General features: G+C 42.5%; 2 protein-coding genes across 2 annotated transcripts; both read left to right on the top strand.

The window, feature by feature from the left end:
• The first annotated feature begins 9,440 nt into the window (after positions 1 to 9,440).
• Positions 9,441 to 12,664, top strand: lmo2 (LIM domain only 2). The gene is given in 3 exon segments (NM_001011238.2): positions 9,441 to 9,726; positions 10,933 to 11,148; positions 11,808 to 12,664. Coding segments are annotated over 3 exon segments (477 nt in total). The 5' UTR covers positions 9,441 to 9,685; the 3' UTR covers positions 12,028 to 12,664.
• A 6,731-nt stretch (positions 12,665 to 19,395) lies between these two features.
• Positions 19,396 to 22,901, top strand: LOC116410377 (protein kinase C delta type-like; the record flags this gene model as incomplete). The annotated part of the gene is made up of 9 exons (XM_031900732.1): positions 19,396 to 19,789; positions 20,141 to 20,220; positions 20,367 to 20,540; positions 20,944 to 21,029; positions 21,265 to 21,327; positions 21,627 to 21,765; positions 21,891 to 22,052; positions 22,187 to 22,309; positions 22,689 to 22,901. Coding segments are annotated over exons 1-9 (1,434 nt in total), but the record flags the coding sequence as incomplete, so codon positions are not given.
• Positions 22,902 to 24,110: the final 1,209 nt, after the last annotated feature.

The following is a 24,110-nucleotide window of genomic DNA, read 5'->3' as shown; positions in this document are numbered from 1 at the left end:
ACCTCTCAAATAATGTTTTTTCATGCCAATGAAATCTACCTAGATTTGTCAGGTGATTCTGATCAGATCATGACTGGGAGTCAAAATAGGCCCTGGCATTGCGAAAACACAGATGCCCAACAGCTGTGTCAACAGCCCACTAATTGTGACTTTCTGTGGCATCATACAGCAGCCCCTCTGGCATTTGCCAGAACCCACATATTGCCAGTCCGGGCCTGATTCTAATCCTGAGTTTCATCCTAGGAAATGAGTGATCTGGGAGTGACCATGCTGGCTGTCAGGCAAAGTGTAAAATATTTTTATTCCATTTCAGACATTTGCATACAAAATGTAGCATAAAATGTTGAAGTAATAAGCCAGGGTAGGGAGCAAGCCTAAGAGAACGAGCTGGTATGATCCGACATAGGAAGTGCGGGATTACATGCAGACAAACAGGTGATTAATATACAGGAAGCTGATGGGAATTTCCACAAAGGAAAGTTGCCCATTTCCTGCTTGCCCTTGTTGTGCCAACATTCCCCAACTCTCCAGAGCAGCGGCTAATGGTACTCCTTTATCAGCTTACACCCAGACAGGAACTAAGTCAAAATAAATGATGTCTATAGGTTATTACCAATCAACAGTGTTTGGAGATTACTGGGCCACAGCTGTAACCCTTTCCTTTACAAATTGAAGGCATCTAAAAGCAAATATACAAAAGAGCATAGAGTACATTATAACGTGGGATTGCTGGAAGGCTACGGTATGATTGCTACAGACAGACAATAGATTCTCTGCACTTATCAATATCAATAAATTAAAGGACATTTTGTGCAAAATGTGCATACACATTCAGATATCGATTGTGCATTTAATGCAACAGACTAAAACTAACATTCAAATTGAAACTGTAGGATTAAAGACCTAAAAATAATAAATCTGACAATGTTTTGGCCATTAATAATTGCCAGCTAACAGTTGTAGCAAAGTTATGTCCTGAAAATACATTGTAGGTCACCCATTGATATTTGCAGGTATTGTCTGGTCATCCATAGATATTGTCAGGTGATACATGCACAGATATCGTTATCTGCCAGACATTTTCTGACCTGTCCGAATAAATAAATGACCGATCACCATGGTACGAAAATTGTCAGGATGATAATTGGGAGCCCACACAGGGTCTGAAAGTTGTATTAAACTTTGTTGGTTCATGTATGGCCAGCTTAAGAAAACAGTAATTGTTTGTCCCTAATCCATAATTCATAATTTCAATGGATTTGTGAATCCTCCCTAAAAGAATTTTCATGCCAAAAAGTTTGTCAAGCCAAGAAAACCTTTCTTGCTTTGCTGCCCTCCATAGGACTCAATGGTTCTCAACAGATCAAACCTGATGAAAAGGTAGTCCCAGGGAAAGCTTAACCAAAGCTTTAAAGAATACCGAAATGTTCATAGTTTTTACTTCTTTACAAAAACCATACATTCTAAAATGTTCTATAAGTTAAAAAAAGTTGGAAAACATACAAAATTATCTAAAAAAAAGTTTAGTAAATGGGCCCCTATATGTTGGGATTTGGTTTGGCTGAATCTGACTTTATAAAAGTGCTTGTTTTTGGTTGAATCTGTATCTGAACTGAATCTTGGATTTGCACATCCCTACCATACATTGCAATATACTTAAGCCACTCAACTGTGTCATCCCTAGTCAGGCCAGTCCTGCACACACCTTTGTCAGACTCATTCAGAATTCAAGCATTTTACTATATATATGTATGCAAGTTTTACCTGCAAGTTGCCTCACCAAAGTTTCTAAGCAGTTGCTGTTTTATTGTATGCCATAGGGATCCACTGGCAAGCTGAAAATGAGGAGAGCAACAACAAGAAGGTGGCCACTGCTCCTGTATGAACAGATAGTCAAAGAGTCCTCACTGTTTTACATTATTGAAGAGTGTAGGGTGCAATGAGGGTGTAGAGCCTTTGTATGTGGTACCAAGGAAGGTCTGCCCGAAGCCATTTTTCAACAGGCTGCCAGCCTAGCCAGTAAAATACCACCCAAGGCTGGGGCCACTATTACAAATTTGTAATAACTAGTCCTCCAACCCTGGCACACATCTGATCCACCCCAAATCCCCTCCCAATCTACCTCAAATTCCCTATCCAAGCTCCCCCTCTACATGCTGAACTCAGATATTTCCCTCTGATAGTGATCCTGATGACAATGCCCTGCCCTGTTTGTATAACTGCCACACCCTTTATGCCATGGACCCACCCCACACAATAGTCGGACCTACCTCCATCTCACCTGGTAGTGTATTGGTGAAAACGTAGCAACCCTAATCTCCAAAGGCCTGCTGTATGAGCTGATTGTTGGCCTGGGGTATCAGCCAAATTTGGCCCAGCGCATGGGATTAGTGCTATGGGATCAGTTGCTATGGGTTACTGCCCAGATGCAAATTTGCCCAGTTTTTATAAATGAGCCTAAAGTCAGTGGCTATATGCATGTACAGAATTGGTGTTTTATGTAAAATGACTTGTGTGACATTACCCTTAGACTTTCTCTAAAGAGTACCCCTTACTCACATGACTATGTATAGAAAAATAAAGAAAAAATAAACTTTGCTTAAAATTCTGGGTTATTTCCTTTTAAAATTTAGGCATCACCACCCCTTTAAATCCCTAGCACGAGTGCCTCTTTTAGTTCTTATCAGAATCGCTAATTACACTGGAAGACTATTTAAAGCGGGCATTCTTTCTAAATGTTTCCTTTATGTCTGATGAACTTATCACCTCCCCATTGTTATGTCCCAAGACTGCTGGGCAGACCCTGGTGTTGCACAGATAAAGGGACAGTAATGGAGTAGGACTATGTTTTCATGTCTTTTAAAGAGAGAGTGTGTTTTTTATGACGTTAATCTCATCCGGCATCTTCAGAGTAAACAGATTTATAATCTATGCAGCCATCTCTTTTTAATTAAATGGATTTATTTTTCCTGCACTCTCCCTAACACAAACAAAGAAACGTATTTTAGAGATATGGGGGTCCTTGGCATTGCTGGAATCCTAGTGCCTCCCAGTCTGAAGGTGGCCATACACAGGCTGATTAAGGATGCCTATTCGGCCCCTTCAGACTGTGCCAGCAGCTTATCTGTATGGGGCCCACCCACGGACTGATATCTGCACAAAAATATTTAATTGTTGGCCCCCTACAGATCAGGATGGGGGGGGGGGCTAGGGGTGTGCACAAGGGACTGCTGCTATATCTAGGCCTGGGCAGGCATGGCAATAGTGGCATAGTGTCATAGCTAGTTGCACCCATTGTGGTGGTCAGAGATTTCTGACGTCGGCCTGGTTGCAATTTCGATATCCCTTTATGCATACTATGAATCTGCTTTTATCAACTTACTCCCCCCAAAAACACTCATCCTAGAACCAGCCCTGTGCAAAGGGGCAGAGGTAATGAGTTCTGTTAGCAATGTGTGTACAAAAGCATCTAATACCACAGTAATCCACTGTATCTTTGATTTAGAATTATTATTATGGAAGCCACCAAATGTCAAATGTTTGCTGCTAATTTGGTGATTTGTCCATAATGGTTTTGGGAAAGCTCATGGCATTCAGATTAAAGAAATTTAAGCTGAGATGTGAAACCAGATTTGAGGCTAATGGCAAATGGACGCAGTTAATCCTGGGCTACCGTGGGCATAAAATCTCCCTGAAATGCTTTCCCACAAGCAATAAAGTAAATCACTGCTGGAAAAGCATATAGGGCACTTCGTTTTCCAAAGTGTGCCATTAGCCTAATAGAGTTATATAACAGCCATGCTAAATGTGGGGGTGTGGAACAAATTTGCTGTTTCTACTTAGTAGTCACTTTATCGCCTGTCAGATCCCCTTTGTGATTTCGTCATAAGCAAAAATGTAAACAATCAGAATAGGATGGCAGGGGGTGTGGCTTTATGTAAAGGCTGTGCTGCAACCTCACTGAGAAAATGGCGGGAAAACTCACAGTCTAAAGGTCCCCATAAACGGGCCAATTATAGCTTCCGATATCAGTCCCTTGGACCGATTCGGCAACTTATCGGCCCGTGTAGGGGCAGAACCGATGGGCCTGGCTGACCGATATCTGGCCTGAAATTGGCCAGATATCGATTGGCCAGGTTAGAAAATCCAGTCGGATTGGGGACCGCATCGGCTAGTCGATGCGGTCCCCGAACCGACTGCCCCATTGCCGCGTGTAGAATTTGATCGTTTGGCCCCAGGGCCAAACAATCGAATTCGCCTACATGCCTCCCTGATATCGCCCACCCATAGGTGGGGATATCGGGTGAAGATCCGCTCGCTTAGCGACATCGCCAAGTGAGCGGATCTGCCCGTGTATGGCCACCTTAACTCTAATCAAAAGGTGCAGAAGCAGCTAATAGCCTGGGAGATATACCAGAAAAAAAGGTCCACATTTGCACTTTATTTACTGTAAATTAGAACTGAAAGGGATATTTAATTAAAGAGGTCGCTTTCTGCACAGTGTCCCAACAGTAAATGTATATCCATTCAAACTGGAACAATGTGTACAATAAAAATTTATATTGACAGTGATCGAATGTGAATGGTTGACCAGTTCACACACAGAACGACACTCGGTTTATGGCCACTCAGGGTATTATTATACGTGCAGCCCATGGCCACACACACACGTGGACAGATTTTCCATATTACTTTGTGATTTTCCAGCCAAGAAGTACTGTATGGTTTATCTTGTTACCAATTTTATACCAAATACATGATATCTGAGTGGCATCCTCTTAAAGAGACACTTATAAAACAGAAAGTGTTAAATGTAAAGTAGCACAGTTTTAGGGAAGAAAACATATACTTTACTTCTAAAAATAGTAATATTTTAGTGCTTACATGAGGAAAAGTAAAGGGTTAAACTGGCCACACAAGAAATGCTCCACTTGTGTGACGTTGGTGCCAAACAAGTGTATTGTCTAGCCCTCAGATCACTTAAAGACTCAGTGAGAACTCATGCAATTTCCTGCACAGCCCATTATGGTCTCATGGGATTGTCCAACCCTCCAAAAGCTGAATGAGCCCCAAGCAGATATCAGTTGGGAAGGCCATCATATAGCCCAATACATGTACCACTAAGATGCCAGCTTGGTCAGGAGCAGCCCAGCCTATGAATTGCCAGCTTAATGATTTCATAAAACACAAATAATAATGTATTTACCTTATGCTAAAGGCCAACATAACACCCAGAAACTGTTTTGTGTGCTCTTTCACTTAAGGTGACCTTCCCAATTAAGCTGACACAATATTCAGTGGCAAAAGATCCAAGTGAATGATAACTATCTGTGTGGCTGGAGTTATCTGCCAGCAGGCAGCACAGACAGACAGTTCTGAGCAGGGAAGGGTGGAATTATCTCTGTGTGATAAACAGGGCTGGGCAAAAGGAGCAGGGCACATAGATCAATGGCAGCAGTCAGACACATATTCCAGGGACTGTCACAAATATATATCTTCAGTAAAGCTGAGGGCACACGGACCGTTTGCTCCACTGCTCTCATCCTTTGATTTTTTTTACAGGCTGAGAGAAGCAGATCCGCTGACAGCAGTGGACCAAACTCTCCATGTGCCCTTAGCCTTAAGCTGGCCATACACGCACCGATAGTATTGTACAAAACCTCGTGCATGTATGGCGGATTGACTATACGACCGGTATTGTAAAGGCTGTGGATATCGGCCGTCTCATCGGTCAGGCAGGTTAAAATCTACGTTAAGGGCTGAATTGTTTCTACATCAGTGGAAAAAAGGTTGACTCGTTCTGCAAGCACTGACAGGCATTTCAATATACTGTGCACACAAGCGGCTGATTTTGGGGCAATAATGCTACTTTTGTGTTTCCGTACCAATGCTGTGTGTTGGTTTATACACAAGACAGGCAGACAGGAGTGGATCGGCCTTCTCTGCTTGAATTGTCACACCCCCATTTCAGCTGCTACTGAACTCCACCATCCTACTGGCTAAGGTTCCTGGGAGTAGTTTGCAACAGCTAGAAACAGGGTCAATATCAGTGATGGGGGGGTCACAGCCGGTACTGCAAGAATACAGGGTGTGAAACAAAGTAAGAAACGGCAAGATCCTGACTGTCAGCAATGGCAGCTTATAGCACGTGTATTATCCACGATTCCTCTTGAACGGGTCTATCCCAGTGTCTTTATCTGCCACCCCAGGAACATTTCAGTGCAGGGAGAATCGCTCTGCCCGTGCCTGACAGTCACTGATAACTTGTTTTGGGTGGAGGCCCCACAGGAGCATTAACTGTACCATTAAAGGAACCCAACCCCCAGAAACAAGCTACACCCAACTTTTTAAACTCTCTTCGTTTTTAAAAGAAGAACTAAAACATAACAAAGAATAGACTACAAAGGCTACATATTCAATGAAAGATGCAGCATACAAAAAAGTGCAGCGATCTGCCATCCTGTACTGAGTAACTTTCACAGACCTCTGCACTTATTTTCCTTTTTACACATGCAAGTTAGTGAGCATCAGTAGGCCCAGCCCTATCCTTACTGCCTGCATTAAGGTGCTCGCTGTAGAAAGCAACAGACCCTGGGGGCAAGCTTTTGCACCCCTTTGTGGTATTCAATGTGCACCCTGTTTCAGTAAATAAGCCCCATTATGTTTTGGGGTTCTGTACCAGTCCAAGAAAACCACAGCTATTATAAGTGAAGATCTGTACCATCGAAGATGACCCCATCTTCTTTTCTGCTAATTCTGCATCAGAATATAACTAGCCCTGTTGCATCAGCTTCTATACAGACAAATTTCATTTTCTGCTTGATGATTTCCCACACCCCCTAATCTTAACTTTCCAACAGCTCCCCAGGAACAATGAGCATGGCAGTGCCACTGACACTCCTAACATGATCCAAGATGGTGAACTCCTGCGCACAATTTTTAAGGTTTTATAGCTGTTATTGAGATGCTGAACCATTAGGCTGGTGCAGTAAGTTCCATACATAAATATAGCATTTCTAGCAATATAAATTTTTTGGGTTTTATTCTCCTTTAAAGGAGAACTATACCCTCTGGCACAAAAAGCACCCATAACTATCACTGCCAAGACCTCCCTCACCTCTCCCTTATGACATTGTTTTATTTCCTAAGACTAATGGCACCAATTTGGATTTTGTCACCTGCTGATTAAGGTCTGACGTCCCATGGAGCGTGTTTGTCACCCGTGATAGATCTCTGCTATCACAAGCGACTAACCGCTCGAAGTTGCCTGCAGGAGGAAACTTTGCTCGACTTCTGAAAACCAAAGCGATGCAAAGGCCAGTGGACAGGCACTTCAGGAGTGGTTAGTCACCCACGATTGCAGAGATCTATCACAGGCAACTAACTTGCTCTGTGGGGCATTAGCCTTAAGCTTTCTGCCTCCTGTATGGATGTGTGCTGACACATGGGATCAGCCTGTCAGTGCAAAAACAAACAAGGAGCAGGAGTTAGCAGACTGGCTGTTTTGTGTATATGCCGGCTGAAAAAATTACCCATTGGCCCTTAGCCCAAGGCTCACAGCACATGAGCTATAGACTCTATCAGCATTTGTATTGTGAATGCAGCCATGGGCTTCTTTTTCCCAAAATTCAATTAACACAAATGACAGTCTGATTTGTCAGGTTCAATCCCACTTCTACCCCAGCAAATAAATACCCATGCAGATCACATTTGGTGTGCCAACAGTCTAAAGGTGGTCATACACAGGCCAATTCTACCTGCCGATATCGTTCCTTTAGACCAATTCGTCAGCTTATCTGCCCGTGTATGGGTACAAACGATAGGCCTGCTTGACCAAGATCTGGCCTGAAATCAGTCAGATCTCAATCGGGCAGGTTTGGCCCCAGGGATAAATGACCGAATTAGCCCGATATCGCCTACACTTAAGTGGGAATTTCGGGAGAAGATCTGCTGGCTTGGTGACCTTGCAAAGAGAGCAGATCTTAGCGTGTATGGCCACCTTAACTCTAAGACTTATTCCAGATGGGCTGATACTCTGCAGGCAAGAATCAACACCTTTACTGGGATCAGCCTTTCCCTGTGCCTGCACCCAGACCCATTGCTTCAGTCCAGGTGCAGGCACACAGAGCGAATTTCAGCACTGTGTGACTATGCATTTCAGAGTGAAAATCTGCTCTGTGTGCCTGCACAGGGAAAGGCTGATGCCAGTGTAAGGTCTGATTCAGCCCTGTGTGGCATTAACCAAAGAATATAACTGTTATGTTGCTCCCTGCACACATATGTTAGGTATGCTGGAAATTGTAGGCAACATTTGGGTGCTGTATGTGTTACATCCCATGCAATGCTGGAGTCAAAAAAGCTATTCAGGTATCCATCCCAGTGTAGAAAATGGCACTTTAAAATGTGCAGCTGCTGCAGGGCATCTTGTGAGCAAATCAGTCAATAGATGCTCAACCACAAGAGGTTTAACTAGAGACGGACACTTCTGATTCCCCAGAGGATTTGGGAAAGCTTTTAGCACCACTGAATGAGGGGATTAGTGACCCTCCCCCTAACACCCCCCCACCACATGCATTTACAGCCAAAGCCAGGACCTGCTAACAGTACAAATCAAAGGGGAACTAAACTGGTTCAGCAATGTCCAACCTGTTGTTTAACTAGAACCCAGCTGCCTGATAGTGGGGTTGGGAGCTGCAGTGTAACAACAGCCCGAGAAGGATGGACATCTTTGATATAGATACTGAAAACAATTGTTCTGGTAATGTTGCCCACAATAGATCTCTGCTAACACGGGCGACTAATCTCTTCAAAATGCCTTTTTCACCATCATCAAAGGGAATCGGTAGTAGAAAGGCCTTTCCCTTTAGTTGCCTGCAGGGGGAAACTTCACCATTGATCAGCACATACCTCTTTTACCACTGAACCCCTAGTTTAGGCCCTTTTGTTATTCCAGCACTCCAAATCCACCCCCCCCCCCCATTGCCTGGGTGAATTCCAGAAAAAGTTGAGGGCCCCTGGGCAAGCCACCCAGTATGGAGGCATCAATACACAGACAAGCAAGTTTGCCCCCCCCCGTTATCTCTTTCAAGTGCATGGCCCCAATTCACCACCCCCTTAGGAGAGCTCTGCCCTTGTAGGTATTCCGCTGATGGCAAATAAAGAATTGCATTCACTGCAGGTCTCTCCAGCAGTGCATGGGTTAATCAGCAAGGCAGCTGCTGTGTCTGGTTCCAACTAATCCTGGCTCTGCAAGCCTATAGCAATACACACAGAACTGAGCAGCTGCCCCTTTAAATGCCATTTCCTTCTATTGTATTTGAATGGTGATCAGGAAAAAGGAAATGAAAGCAGAGTCAGAGGGGCTGAGCTTAAAGGCTGCAAGAGGGACACCAATCGGCTATATAAGTGACAGTGACACAGGGCTCCCTCCCAGACCTGCCTGCAGCAGGAGAGCAGCTCACAGATACAGCTGGCTGGGGAATACACAGGGGGAGCAACAGGGATGGAGAAGAGACAGCAGGGGGCTCTCGCATGTTCCTTAGGGAGCTGGACAGCAGCCTGTGAGTGTTGGGGCCACAGGGACCTGCGCTGGTGACGGGCATATGCAAAGGAGAGGTCCAGTGGAGCTAATCCATTTGGCAGAAGAGTCAGGGGACAATAGGAGGAGGCGCGCCAGATTCTGCAAATGTCATCAGCTATAGAGAGAAAGAGCCTGGACCCAACAGAGTAAGCATGCTTGGGATAATGCTTGGGGGATGTTGGGGGAAGAAGAAGGGGGCCCTGGCAATGCAGAAAAGCCGGGACCCTCAAAAAACAATAAATAAGGGATTTGCAGCCTGCAGCCCTTCATGCATTGTACCAACTCCTACTATCACCAGCCTTTTGGGGGTTGCTAGGAGTTGCAGCGCCACAATGCATGTAGGATTGCCAGTTGCACATCCAAAGGGAAGCTAAAGGGTTAATGTCCCCTGAAACCACGCGTGGCTTGGGGACGAAGGATGCTTCGTTCAATCCTTAGTGACTGGCAATTTTACCCATTTTCATGGTGCTTTGGCTACTGGGAAGAACTGGTTCATATTCATGTTCAGTGAAGTCAGCGGCAGATATTTGGTTTTACTGTGCAGCATGGCATATTTATCTATAATGTATGAAAATAAGTCATGCTTTCAGTGCAGGCTATTGTGTGTATATATATATATATATATGTATATATATATATATGTGCTGCAGGAAAACACAGCAGCATGGCAGCTCCATTCCCTATTACTAATATATGTCAATCAGTAATTTATGCTGTACAGGAAAATAAAATTGAGTCATAACTATAGGGCAAAATTCAGGGCCCTGGGCAGCTGTAACTGAACTATACCTATCACCCTGGGCAGCTGTAATTAGTACATTCAAGTCCTACGTCTATTTGTATAACACGCGCTGGGAAGAATCCGAAGCACAGAGCACAGAGCGGTGCAGGGTATAGTGCAGTATAAGGGTGAAGACAGAGGCAATTCTCAGTATTGTCTATGGCAGGGTGTTTTCTGGAGTTTAGTAGCCATGAAAAAGTAGCTGCTACCAGTAGCTCCATGTGTCTTCACCCTTTGTCAGGGCTGAGTGGCAATTAGCAAATGCAGAAGACTGATTAACATAAGTCGCTTTCCTATTCTCTATCTTGGTGGCAGAGGAAGTGCTTCATCTTTATCTGCGCTTGTATTGCACTATCAGTTCTAAAAGATGAAAATAGTGACCATGGAGCCCTGCATGGGCTGTTTCTCCGGACATACATAGAGCTAAAGGGGGGGCCTGAGAAATTCTTTTCAGATCTAAATGCTTGCGGAGCCATTAATGTGCCCATGGCTAATAAAAAGGAAGAAAGAAAAAGTGTCTCTAGGAGCCTATATTCAGAACTAAGTGCTTGTTGCTCTCTTTTGCCTCTAGTGAACCAGTGGATGAGGTCCTGCAGATCCCCCCCTCACTGCTGACATGTGGGGGCTGCCAGCAGAGCATCGGGGACCGCTATTTCCTAAAGGCCATTGATCAGTACTGGCACGAAGACTGCCTGAGCTGTGACCTGTGTGGGTGCCGGCTGGGCGAGGTCGGGAGGAGACTTTACTACAAGCTGGGGCGCAAACTGTGCCGAAGGGACTACCTCAGGTATTTCCAACCAGATTGATTCTCTTCTGTTAGGACAGAGCCCATGGGGCATTTTATCCACTGCTGCCAGATAAAACAGAAGTACTTTTGATGTAGCAGGCCAATATAACATATAACATATGGTATAACACATGTTCAGGCTGTATCAGACTGGGTATCTAGTGCCCAATGGGACCGCCACTACCTGTTCATGCATGCTACTCAAAAAGGGCCCAGACTGGCAATCTCTGGATCTGGCCAGAGGGGCTGCTGTAAGAGCCATAAACAGTCACTATTTATTGGGCTGGTGGGGGGCTGTTTGGGTCTCTGTGTCCTAGAAGTGTCAGGGCCTATTTCAAATCTCAGTCCAGGCCTGACTCCTTTGTAGCCTCACAGAGCAATGGTGTTTGGCTGCTAGGGTCAGTGACCCTCCATTTGAAAGCTGGCATATAACATATAACTTTTTGTGGTTTTTCAGTTATTAAGCTTTTTAATTGGCAGCTCTCCGGTTTGGTATTTTAGCAGCTATCTGGTTGAGTAGGTCTTATTTACCCTAGCAACCAGGCAATGATATTCATGAAGAACTTGAATATGAAAAGGTGAAGGACTGAATAAGTGAAAGATAAGTAATAAAAAATAACCATAACAATAAAAATGTTGCGCGGTTCTGTTTTTTATAGGCTGTTCGGCCAGGACGGACTGTGCGCCTCTTGCGACAAGCGGATCCGAGCCTTCGAAATGACGATGCGGGTGAAGGACAAAGTATACCACCTGGAGTGCTTCAAGTGTGCAGCCTGCCAAAAGCACTTCTGCGTGGGGGACCGCTACCTGCTCATTAACTCGGACATTGTGTGCGAGCAGGACATCTATGAATGGACCAAGCTGAATGAGATGATGTAGCACTGGCAGAGCTTCGGGGGCCCATCCAACATGGACGCCAGCCACACGTTCACTAACCGCACTGGAACTGACAATACACGAACGACTGACAAACCAGTATCTTTCCACTGGAACAACATTGTCTTATTCACTGAATTAACACTCACATGTACATCCAGAAGGCCATTCTGGTGATCCTACTGTCATTATTGGTGCTCTTGTCCTTCCTGAAGCAGCATGTGGATAATTGTGACATAACAAACAGTGGTGAAACTCTAAAAGCATATATATATATATGTAGGGATCCTTTAAGTGAAGAATGTAACTACAGTGGTTTCAGCGGGCTCTGCATTAGAATGGGACACCTCAGTGGTACAGGCATGGTCTGATTTCACCTTGACACCACCCAGAACTATGGAGAACCATGTAAACTCATGGAACACTCATCATGGAAAATCTATGCAAAAATGTAAATGTAAATTTGTTATCAGGGAAAAGATTTGTTTTTTTTTTTAGACAGTAGATGAATTTATTGGCAGAAAAAAAGAGTCTCACCCTAATTGACTTACCCGGGGACTGCCAGCTTGACTTGGAACTGGAAGGGTAATAGACTTGTGGTTTGGGCACACAAGAGAATAAAGATGATTATATGTGGCTAGTTGGATTGCCATTAGTCTCAGATATACGCAGAGACGGACTTGAGTGTCTGGGGTCCACGAGGGTTGCAGCCTGAGGGCCCCCCCACCCCAGTCATGACATCATACCCCCTCGCCTACCACACTTTCTGCTTGTGGGGAGATGTGCACACAGTTGGCAGAGGGATCGGACTGGCTCAGCAGGGGCCGCGTGTTTCCCTGGTGCCCCGCCGGCCCAGTCCCACTCTGGATATACGCTACACCAGTGGTTCCAAAATATGGGGTGGCTTGGAGCAGTGGCAGCGGTTGCTCAGCCTGAAGGCCAGTAAGAAGGAGAATGGCCATTTGCTCTCCTAGATACACACAGCCAAGATTAAAGGTCAGTTAGGGCGAGAGTTAGGGCGAATAGGTATTTGCTGCCCTAGATATTCTTGAAATGATGGCTAGATTACAAAAGTTAGGGGGGGGGGGGCTGAGCAAAGGATGCACCTATAATGGGTGTCCTGGCCAAAGGCTGAACCTTTAAGATGGGCTTCAATTGACAACCACCGCTCTACATAAAATGGGGATGCTCCAAAGCTAGCCAAACCCATTAGGCCAATAGCATCATTGGGGCAGATGTGTTGTGCTAAACTGACCAGTAATGGCCCACATCTGAACAGTGAGCTAAACAACTAGACCAGGGGGCCTGTACTCCAACCAATAATTATTCCCTCAGGCTGAAACAACCATTATCCAAAATATCAAACCTCCCATAATTATCTGCGTGTTAATGTTTGTATCAGTTTGGACAGAATTGCCTACATTTGGCTCTGTTGTCAGAACAAAATATTCTGGGATGCACTGAATGTAAGATATGACCATAATATTCTTATTTTGGGTTTCTTTGTGTATTTCTTTTATTTTGAGTTCTAGGGGAAATAATGCGTTCCTTCATATGCTCTGCACTTCTTCAAGGTGTTGTTACCTTCAGATAAATGACTGACACCCCTAGAGGCTATGGGCAGGCCCCTAACATAACATGTGTCATAGGTCTAAAAGGGAATCTCTAGGAATTATTGTCCTTTTCTTAACCAAAACCCCTATGTGGAGTGGGGAAACTTTAAGCTTATATTCTCCTTTACAGAGGGATTTTTGTATATTAAAAAAATGTCCCCATGACCTTGGTTGGAGGTCTTCCTCAAAGATAATGGCTACCTTGGGTGCCAATCCATAGACTTAAATGTAAGTAGCTCAAGGCTGGAACTACAGTTGGGAAGCTAGGGGAATGGGTGCTAGCCTCATCTACCTGCCTACACCCCTCTGTATATGTCCAACAGTGCAGTGGGGCATTAAATTTGGCACAGCAGCCAGCAGGCAAGCAGGGGGTAGTTGTAATGCCAATTCTCAGTTTAACAAGGAGCTGGTAAGGTTTTGGTCCTGACTTTCAGAATATTTAGGGGGTTTTCCTAATTGGGACAGAAGGTAAATAGAATCAGAGCCATGTATATGGGTAAAGACTGTAAATTGCCTTGCCTGGGGGAAGTTTCTAGGTGGTCTATGTTTTTGTTCCAACAAAACAAGAGCATTTAAGTAACACCAGCCATATTTCTTCAGGAATTGATCACAGCCATGTTTTTGTTAACCCTTCACCCACACCTGTTGGGATCTGAGACAGACAGGGGTTGCAAGTTAAAATCTCCTGATAAGCTGCCTATTACGGACTTAAAGGGGATCTAAACCTAAAAAATATATATATTAATTGATGAAAACATACTGAAGGTAAACATATTCAAGGTGCTTCTCTGAGCACTTGCAGATTATATTGATTTTCTATTTTTAGCAGATTCTGAGATATCTGCACTTTTGGACTGCTAATACCAGGCTTTTGGATCAAAGGAGAGTCACCAACCCCACTCAATACAGGAAGTGCATAGACAGTTATTGTCGCCTACACTCTGACCTTCAGTTTATAAATTAATATAAACTGCAAAAGTGCTTAGGGGATCGCTCTGAGAAAGTTTATATCAATTAATTTTTGAGGTCTACATCCCCTTTCATTTTTGTTTCTTGTTTGGTTTTATTTATTCGATTTTTAAATCTTTTTTTTATGCGGTGCCTTTGTAATGTTTGGTTTTCTGTCCCTCTCTGGGTTAGCTCCCAAATGAGAGAGGGTGATGTAATATGTACATGTAATTAAATAAAAAGCTTCATTGTGGCAGAAAAAGCAGCAAGCATTTTCTTTTCAAGCAGCGGGATAGCTATTTAATGCCCCTACATGGATGCCCCCCACCCTCCACCCCTGGGTTCTCAAATTGCACTTAGCACTATGGACTGTTTAAGAACTTTGATGGAGTAGGATTGCCCTCTACTGGTCAAAAAGGCAAACTGAAGCCTAACAGCATCAATCAACAGGGCAGTGCCAGGGCTGTGTTGGTTTCAAGTACCAGTTTGCTCTGGGGCTGGATCAGTGGCCCTGTTGCTCTGCATCCAGTGCTGAGTCAGTGGGATTTCAGTACTAGTTGGTTCAGTTTGGAAGAAAAAAAAGTAAAAAGTAGTGGGAAATCCGGGATTCAGTTCATCCCTACTAGTGTTGCCACCTTTCCTAGAAAAATACCTGCCTGCCCATTTGTAGGCACCACATGGTCCCACTGAGAACCTTATTTATTTTATACCAGCACCCAGGGTGGGACCAGCCCACCATGATACTGGGGAAAATCCTCTATGGCCACTACATAGTTTCCCTATTTGTACCACACCCCCAGTCACCATGTTCAAGCTGTGTGTTCCTCCCCTACTGGCGCTGCCCAAGTCACAGAGGTAGCGCTGCGTTACACAGCAGCCATGACTGAAGTCATCCTTTATGTAAGTGTATGGGGGCCCTTGGGGTTAGGGTTTCTGATGGGCCCCAGTCCAACACTGCTGGCAGCTGCAGCTCAGACAAATTTAAAGGAAAGCTATACCCTCAGAATGAATACTTAACCAACAAAAATTTTACACCATATTGACTAACTAAACCGGAATATATAAAGTAAATATTGCTCTTTTACTTTGAGCCACCATTTAGTGATGGTCTGTGATGTAATAATAAAACAGTACCTGTACTTGATCCCAACTAAGATATAATTACCCCTTATTGGGGGCAGAACAGCCCTATTGGGTTTATTTCATGGTTAAATGATTCCCTTTTCTCTGTAATAATAAAACAGTACCTGTACTTGATCCCAACTAAGATATAATTACCCCTTATTGGGGGCAGAACAGCCCTATTGGGTTTATTTAATGGTTAAATGATTCCCTTTTCTCTGTAATAATAAAACAGTACCTGTACTTGATCCCAACTAAGATATAATTACCCCTTATTGGGGCAGAACAGCCCTATTGCGTTTATTTAATGGTTAAATGATTCCCTTTTCTCTGTAATAATAAAACAGTGACTGTAATTGATCCCAACTAAGATATAATTAATCCTTATTGAATTCAAAACAATCCTATTGGGTTTAATTAATGTTTAAATAATTTTTTCAGTAGACTTAAGGTAGGAGATCTGAATTAAGGAAAGACCCCTTATCTGGAAAACCCCAGGTCCCGAGCATTCTGGATATCGGGTCCCATACATGTACTACCAAAAAAGTATATTTTTTGAGCTGTTTTATGTATTTTATACAAACCTACATTGTTCGGGGGTATAGTTTTCCTCTGAGACAGGGGTGCTGTAGCCATAAACCTCCTGGGGGTAGCCAGGGTCCTGACTTAAAGCAATGCTGTTTTACTCAGACATGGGAAGGAAGCCATAGGCGGTGAATAAAGAAGAGTTATGTGCATTTCCAATTGTCAACACCAACACAGAGAGTATTCCCCACCTACACTTGTTGGGTATGTGCCCTGCTCTTATACTGACCCCTACTGGTGAGGAAACTTTTATTCCAAGTTCATGGTTTACAATATAAAGGGGTGGTTCACCTTTACATTAGGTTTTAGTATGTTATACAATGGGTAGTTCTTAGCAACCTTTAAACTGGTCTTTATTTTTGTATCTTTTTTAATTTTTGAATTATTTACCATTCTCTTCTGACTCTTTCAAGCTTTTAAATGGAGAGGGGGGTCACTCACCCCGGCAGCCAAAATCTATTCATCTAGGAGGCTACAACTTATTATTATTATTACTTTTTATTCCTTATCTTTCTATTCAAACCCTCTTCTATTCAAATTCCAGTCTCCCATCCACACCACTGCCTGGATGCTAGGGTAATTTGGACCCTAGCAACCAGAGAGCTGCTGAAATTTCAAACTGAAAGCTGCTAAACAAAATGCTAAAATTCAGAAAACACTGATAACAAAAAATGAAGACCAACTGCAAATTGTCTCAGAATATCAGTGTCTACTTCATACTAAAAGTTCATTTCAAGGTGAACAACCACTTTAAATGACTGTCAGCCTTTTATAGATTATAATGAAAAATAAATACAGAAATACAGAACACATTATTTTTGCCAGCAGCCAAATGGCTGTATTAAATCTAGCAGAACTCTCTTGTAGTTCACAGTACAATGAAAAGCACTCTATTTAATGTTATGGGTTCATTTAGTTGGGATCAAGTACAGGTACTGTTTTATTATTACAGAGAAAAGGGAATCATTTAACCATTAAATAAACCCAATAGGGCTGTTCTGCCCCAATAAGGGGTAATTATATCTTAGTTGGGATCAAGTACAGGTACTGTTTTATTATTACAGAGAAAAGGGAATCATTTAACCATTAAATAAACCCAATAGGGCTGTTCTGCCCCCAATAAGGGGTAATTATATCTTAGTTGGGATCAAGTACAGGTACTGTTTTATTATTACAGAGAAAAGGGAATCATTTAACCATTAAATAAACCCAATAGGGCTGTTCTGCCCCCAATAAGGGGTAATTATATCTTAGTTGGGATCAAGTACAGGTACTGTTTTATTATTACAGAGAAAAGGGAATCATTTAACCATGAAATAAACCCAATAGGGCTGTTCTGCCCCCAATAAGGGGTAATTATATCTTAGTTGGGATCAAGTACAAGGTACTGTTTTATTACTAAAAAGAAATCATTTTTAAAAATGTGAATTATTTGATTAAAATGGAGTCTATGGGAGATGGCCTTTCCGTAATTCGGAACTTTCTGGATAATGGGTTTCCGGATAAGGGGTCTGATACCTGTATTTTATATAATGGTGAATACATACACACACACAAATTGAAAGCAATCATTAAAGGGGTGGTTCACATTCAGGTTAACTTAATATGTTATAGAATGTCCTATTCCTAGCAACATTGCAATTGTTCTTCATTCTTCATCTATTTATATTTTTTGCCTTTATTAGCTTTCAAATGGGTGGTCACTGACCCCGGCAGCTAAAAACTATTGCTCTGTGAGGCTGCAATTTTATTGTTATTGTTACTTTTTATTTCTCTTTAATCCCCCCCTATTCATATTACAGCTTCTCATTCAAACAGCTGCTTGGTTGCTAAGGTATATAGGTCCCTAGCAACCAGATCACTGCTGAAATTGCAAGCTGTTGAACAAAAATCTAAATAACAGAAAAACCCAAAAGATATGGAAATTGTCTCAGAATATCCGTCATTGTCATACTAAACGTTAATTGAAAGGTGAACAACCCCTTTAAATGATCCTTAGGAATATATTTTCAATAGTCACGATTTATAAAAGGGAATAAAGGGAAAAATACGAAAATGTGCATAAATACTGCTGAATTCCATAGTAGTCAATGGAAATTCAAGCAAGTATTATCTTTCCTGTTTATTAATATAGTCAAGGTTTTTGGTCTCATTGAAAATAAAGGGATTGTTTTGTTTAAGTGCGACGTTTTTTTAATCTGCGACAAAACGTGAATTTCTTCTCGAAAACATTTGCTTGCAGTGATGAGCGATTTTTTTGGGCAGGCATGGATTTGCAGCGAATTTCCGCATTTCACCATTTGTGAATTGCTTTGCAAAACTTGTGCATAAATTCGCCATGGAAAAAATCGCTCTGCGTCAAAAAAAGTTACGTCAAAATGGGTGCGGTCGTGTCATAAATAGGCACTCTCCAAAACAAAAAAGACCCGTGCAACCAAAAATTTGTGCAACAACCGCGTTTCATGGATTTATCGCCGTTGGGGCTGATTCGCTCATCGCTATATGCTTGTCATATTGGTTCAAGTTTATTTACAATAAAAAAAATGCAATGAAATATTTGAAATTGTGCAGTGAGGATTTAAAGTGGCTTTGCTTAAAGTGACACTGCGAAGAGTCCAGTAGTTATGGGGAGTGTGTGTTGGTTTGTGCAGAATGTCAGCAGTTCAGAAGCCTGATGGCTTGTGGGTTCTGTTCTGTTTTTCCCTGACCAGTGGAACATACTAACTGAACATTTAGGGTGGGGGGTTCTTTTTATTGTGGTAGATGTTCTCTGTTTCAGAAGGGGGAAGAAAAGCTAAAAACAGTCAATAACCAAGATGGCGGCATTAATTATATCACAAGCTGCCAATCTTCAAAAAAAAGGAACATCGCCAAGATTTCATTGTGACATCATCATCTTGTCTTGAGTGACAATGATTTCCAAGTTACCAATGTAACCTGACACCCAACATATTGTTTCATTGTGACATCACACTCTTATTGTGACATCATCAGCCTACAAGTATAGAGTCTGACAAGCTTGTCACTTGTCAGTATTGTTTCGCTTCTGGACGGTGTCACTGCACCTCCTGTAGCAAACAAGCGACTTATATATAACATCAATATGAGTTCAACTGAAAAAAATAAAATTTTAAAAAACAAAAAGAAACGAAAAAGAAGTAATAAGGATGATTTGCAGAGGTCAGCAAAGAAAGTAAAAGGTAAGAATAATAATGATGAGCAAAGCTCCCCTGCAAAGCAACCTTTGCCCAAAGCTGGAGGAAAGAAACGTCTGAGAGAAAACGAAGAACCACAGGATGAAATAAAAAGGAGAAAGGTAGAAAATGAGGGGAATATAGAGAAGACCCCCGCTACCCAGCCTGATGCAGGTATCCGCGGTAAGAAACGTTGCCGGAATTCAGATGAGGGGATTGCACGGAAGCAAGTGAAAAAGATGAAGCCAGCATGTCAGCCTGGACCATCTCACTGCCCAACGGAGCAACCCAAGGAACCAGCAGGTCAGTTGGTAGGGACTGATATATAGGTTTAGTAGGTTTAAAGGGGATGTAATCAGTGCTGGGAACCAGCATTCTCATTGGTCAATTCTTCTGCATTTATAATGAGTTTTTTGTCAGAAGAATTCTTGCATCTATTATTATGTTTTTTGGCAATTTCTATAGCAAAACTCGGGGGTGTAGTGGGACAGCATCATGGTTGGCTTTACAACCCCTTTAAAAAGGGTAAAGAGTATAGAGGCTGACTGGGAATCATGGGACTTGTAGTTTGTGGATGGTCCAATAAGATATCTTTAGAAGAGCATCACCAAAGGTGTTTCTTATGGGTAATCAATTACTTTCTTTCCCCTACAGAAGAATGTTCCAGCTACAGTCCAATCTCTATTGAGAGATTTTTATTCCACCAACACTTAGGAAGTGGGAGTTTTGGCAAGGTAAGTGATACATTGGCACATTCATGGTTATTCTGCTCATGAATTAAAAATTATTTCTATTTCACATACCATAACACTTTACTTCCACCCACTTTGCTCCTGATCCACTAACCTGCATCTCCCTCTCTCCTTATTGGCATCTTTAGGTGATGTTGGCAACGGACTCTGTCACATCCCAATATATAGCCATAAAGACTCTAAAGAAGAGGAATCTCCTAGAAGAAGATGAGCGCGAGTTCATAATGGTGGAACATCAGATATTGCAGATAGCAAATGAATGCAAGTTCCTGACGGGATTATATGCTGCATTCCATAATAAGGTAAGTACCAGTTTGCATCACTGTCTCCTGGTTCCATATTCTCATTCCTAATGAAGGTAGGGTTGCCACCTTTCCTGGCTTCTTACTCCGGGCAGAGGACGGGCAGTGGTGGGCATAGACATCATGGGGGCAGGGAGGGGGCGGGCTGGTGACATCATGAGGGCAGGACTATGGTGGGGCGTTCGGCCAATCACTAATTTGGCAGCCTTTCTGAGCTGTTTGGGCCAAAACTAGACAGGTGGCAACCCTAGATGAAGGGAAACAATGCTCAACAACTGAAGCTGATGTTAAGGTGGCCTTACACGGGCCGATAAACCCAATATCACCCAACTCAATTCTTAGCTACTATTCTTATGGTATTTGGTGTCTGAGATGTAACCTCACTCCCTTCTTTTCTGTATAGGATTATGTCTTCTATGCTATGGAATATTTACCTGGAGGAAGCTTAGCAGAACTGCTGTCAGGACCACTAAATATTGAAACTGTAAGGTAGGTCAGACTTCTGTACCAGAAGCCAAAGGCTTGGCCACCTCTTTTACATAACTAAGACAAGTAAACCATTAAAATTAGTCAATTCTAAGTGCTATTCTATGCACTTTTGTAATTTATATTCATGATTTATTTATTTGTTGTAATTCCAAGATTTTAAGGGATAGAGTACAATATGAATACATTTTATTGGATGTACACCAAAATGCTAAGTTCTTTCTTTCCTTGCTGATAGGTTCATAGCTGCAGAGTTGATATGCGGAATCTCCTTTCTGCACTCCAAAGGCATTGTCCATCGGTAAGTCACCAATGCTTTAGTATTGTTACACCAGGTACCCAAATCAAGGGCCTACCACCCAGTAATTGCCACTATCGCTCTGTCCCAGTGGGCCAGTCCAACCCAGCATCTATGCACGGCCAGGCCTGGATTTGTGGAAAGGCCACAAAGGCCCAGGCCTAGGGCATCACACATTTATGGGCGGCATGCCGCCCAGGGCGCACTGTAATTTTTCCCACATATGGAGTAATGGGGACATCTTGCGTGCGGGGGGGGGGTGTCCGTGACTGTGGCTAATATTCTTATAATGTCTCTTTCAGTGACCTGAAGCCAGAAAATATCCTACTGGACTCTGTCGGTCATATCAAAATAGCAGACTTTGGTCTCGCTCTAGAGAATATGTTTGAAGGACAGACAGCCACAGGATACGCCGGAACTCCAGGGTACATTGCACCAGAGGTAAGGTCTTTTTTTAATGAATAGTTTTGCTTTGTCTGCCCATATTTCATTTTTAATTAGATTTAGGGCAATAATTTATGATGTGTTGGGTAAATAATGCCATTGTTCGGCATTTGCTATTACAGATGACAGGAAAAAGGAAATACAATGCTTCTGTCGACTGGTGGTCATATGGGATTATACTGTATGAGATGGTAACTGGAGATATTCCATTCGAATCCATTCCAAAAGGTGAAATCAAATGTTTAAGGACTTTAAAAGGTGATATTAAGGATCTCATCACAAAGGTAAGAATAACTGTAATAACAGGGGGTTGAGTTGTATAACACTTGGCAGTTAGAGACCAATCTGGCAGATAGATGGATGGAGAGAAGATAAACAATGTATGGGATGTGCTTACTTATGATGTATCTTTTCACAGCTCCTGCGGAAAGATCCTGCTGGTCGGCTTACAGATGCAAGCAGAATGAAGGCCCACCCTTTCTTTAATCCAATAGTTTGGGAGGACCTTGAAGCAGGTAGAATGGAGCCCCCCTTCAGTATGGTAGGTATTAAAACATTCAATAGCCATCTCTTTGTCTATTCTCAGACTGTAGTTATGCCCACATTAGAAAACAATAGAAGTCCTCCAATATTTCTAGAACAAATCTAATTGTAAGGTTTTAAAGGATAAGCAAACCTTTAAAATAAGCAAATGTAAAATTGACGAGATTGCTATTTTAAGCACTTTTGCAATTTACATGATCATTTTTTTAATTCCAAGATTCTTCTGTTCTTCTGGTTAGGGAAGACATAAAAAAAATTATCTGAGGTTTCTAATGTTCCCCTAACCAGAAGAACATCAGATCAACCCTCTTTCTTTCTCTGTATTGTTGTAATTTTATATATGATTTTGCCTAATAATTTAAGACTTCTGTTTTTAGCCCAGAGTGATGATAACTGAAGAAGTGCTGCCACATGAGCAGGTATTATGTTCAGAAGAAGGGAAGTCTCCAATTGCTAAAAAGGACCAATTACTCTTCAAAGGGTTCACATATGTGAGTCCCTGCTGGAAAGCAAGCTCAGCTCCAACTACTGAGCACCAGATAGAAAAGAAGGAGGAAGAGAGAGAAAAAGAGAAGGAGAAAGAAAAAGAGAAAGAGAAAGAAAAAGAAAAAGAGAAAGAGGAGAAAGAAAAAGAGAAAGAGGAAAAAGAAAAAGAGAAAGAGGAGAAGGAAAAGGAGAAGAAGAAAGAAGAGGAGAAAGAGAAGGAGAAGAAGAAAGAAGAGGAGAAAGAGAAGGAGAAAGAGAAAGAAAAAGAGAAGGAGAAGGAGAAAGAAAGAGAGATAGAGGAGAAAGAAAAAGAGAAAGAGAAGGAGAAAGAAAAAGAGAAAGAGAAAGAGAAAGAAAAAGAGAAGGAGAAGGAGAAAGAGAAAGAGGAGAAAGAAAAAGAGAAGGAGAAGGAGAAAGAGAAAGAGGAGAAAGAAAAAGAGAAGGAGAAAGAGAAAGAGGAGAAAGAAAAAGAGAAAGAAGAGAAGAAGTGGAGTTGGTGCATCCTTCAGTAAATTCTATGCAGTTGGATACACCATACCAATACAAAAACAGGAATATTTTCTGTACGATGAAGAAAAAGATGCAAAGAGATGTAAAGAGAATGTTTTGAGGCCTAGAAGAACAGCAGAGATAACCGTTGATCTCTGTACGTTAGTAGCAGCTTCCTTAGCTGCTACTAATGGAGAAGAAACAGCGATGGATTTCGGGATCCAATTAGGGTTGCCACCTCTGCCGGCTTTCTTCACCGGCAGGGGGTGGGGGTGATGTCACGGGGGGCGGGAAGAGGTGGGCCCGTGACATCAAGTGGCAGGGCAGAGACGGGGCCATGGCGTCACGGGAGTGGGGCTATGAAGCAGCAACCAGCGACTGGCCGATCACTGCGTCAATGTTAGTGAGCCCTCCCCAGGTTTCGGTTTTGATCCAGACAGCCCTTACGAAAACCTGGCTGTCCAGGACAAAACCGAACAGGTGGAAACCCTAGATCCGATGCGCCTAGAAGGGGCCTAACGTTTGCCCGTCAATGCCTAAAACCCCCACAGGTTCAAAACATCTAGGATAACAACTATGGATGGATTTTGTGCTTTGTAATGTTGTAAATACTTGATCTGATGTAATAAATATTTATTAATAAAAATAAATCTAAAAAAATGTAAATGTATGTTCACCTTTTTTATTTGTATTATTTTTAAATGATGTTGCTTGTTTCACTGAACTGCAATCATCCCTGATAAATAATTCTTTTTATCTACTCAGTGTATGTAAGTATAATTTGATGGATTAGGTTAGAAATGATTTACACTAATCAAGCAAGG

This window comes from Xenopus tropicalis, chromosome 4, assembly GCF_000004195.4.
Source record: "Xenopus tropicalis strain Nigerian chromosome 4, UCB_Xtro_10.0, whole genome shotgun sequence".
NCBI classification, from domain to species: Eukaryota; Metazoa; Chordata; class Amphibia; order Anura; family Pipidae; genus Xenopus; species Xenopus tropicalis.
The sequence above is the reverse complement of the archived record's forward strand: the minus strand, read 5'-3'. Positions and strand labels throughout refer to the sequence as shown.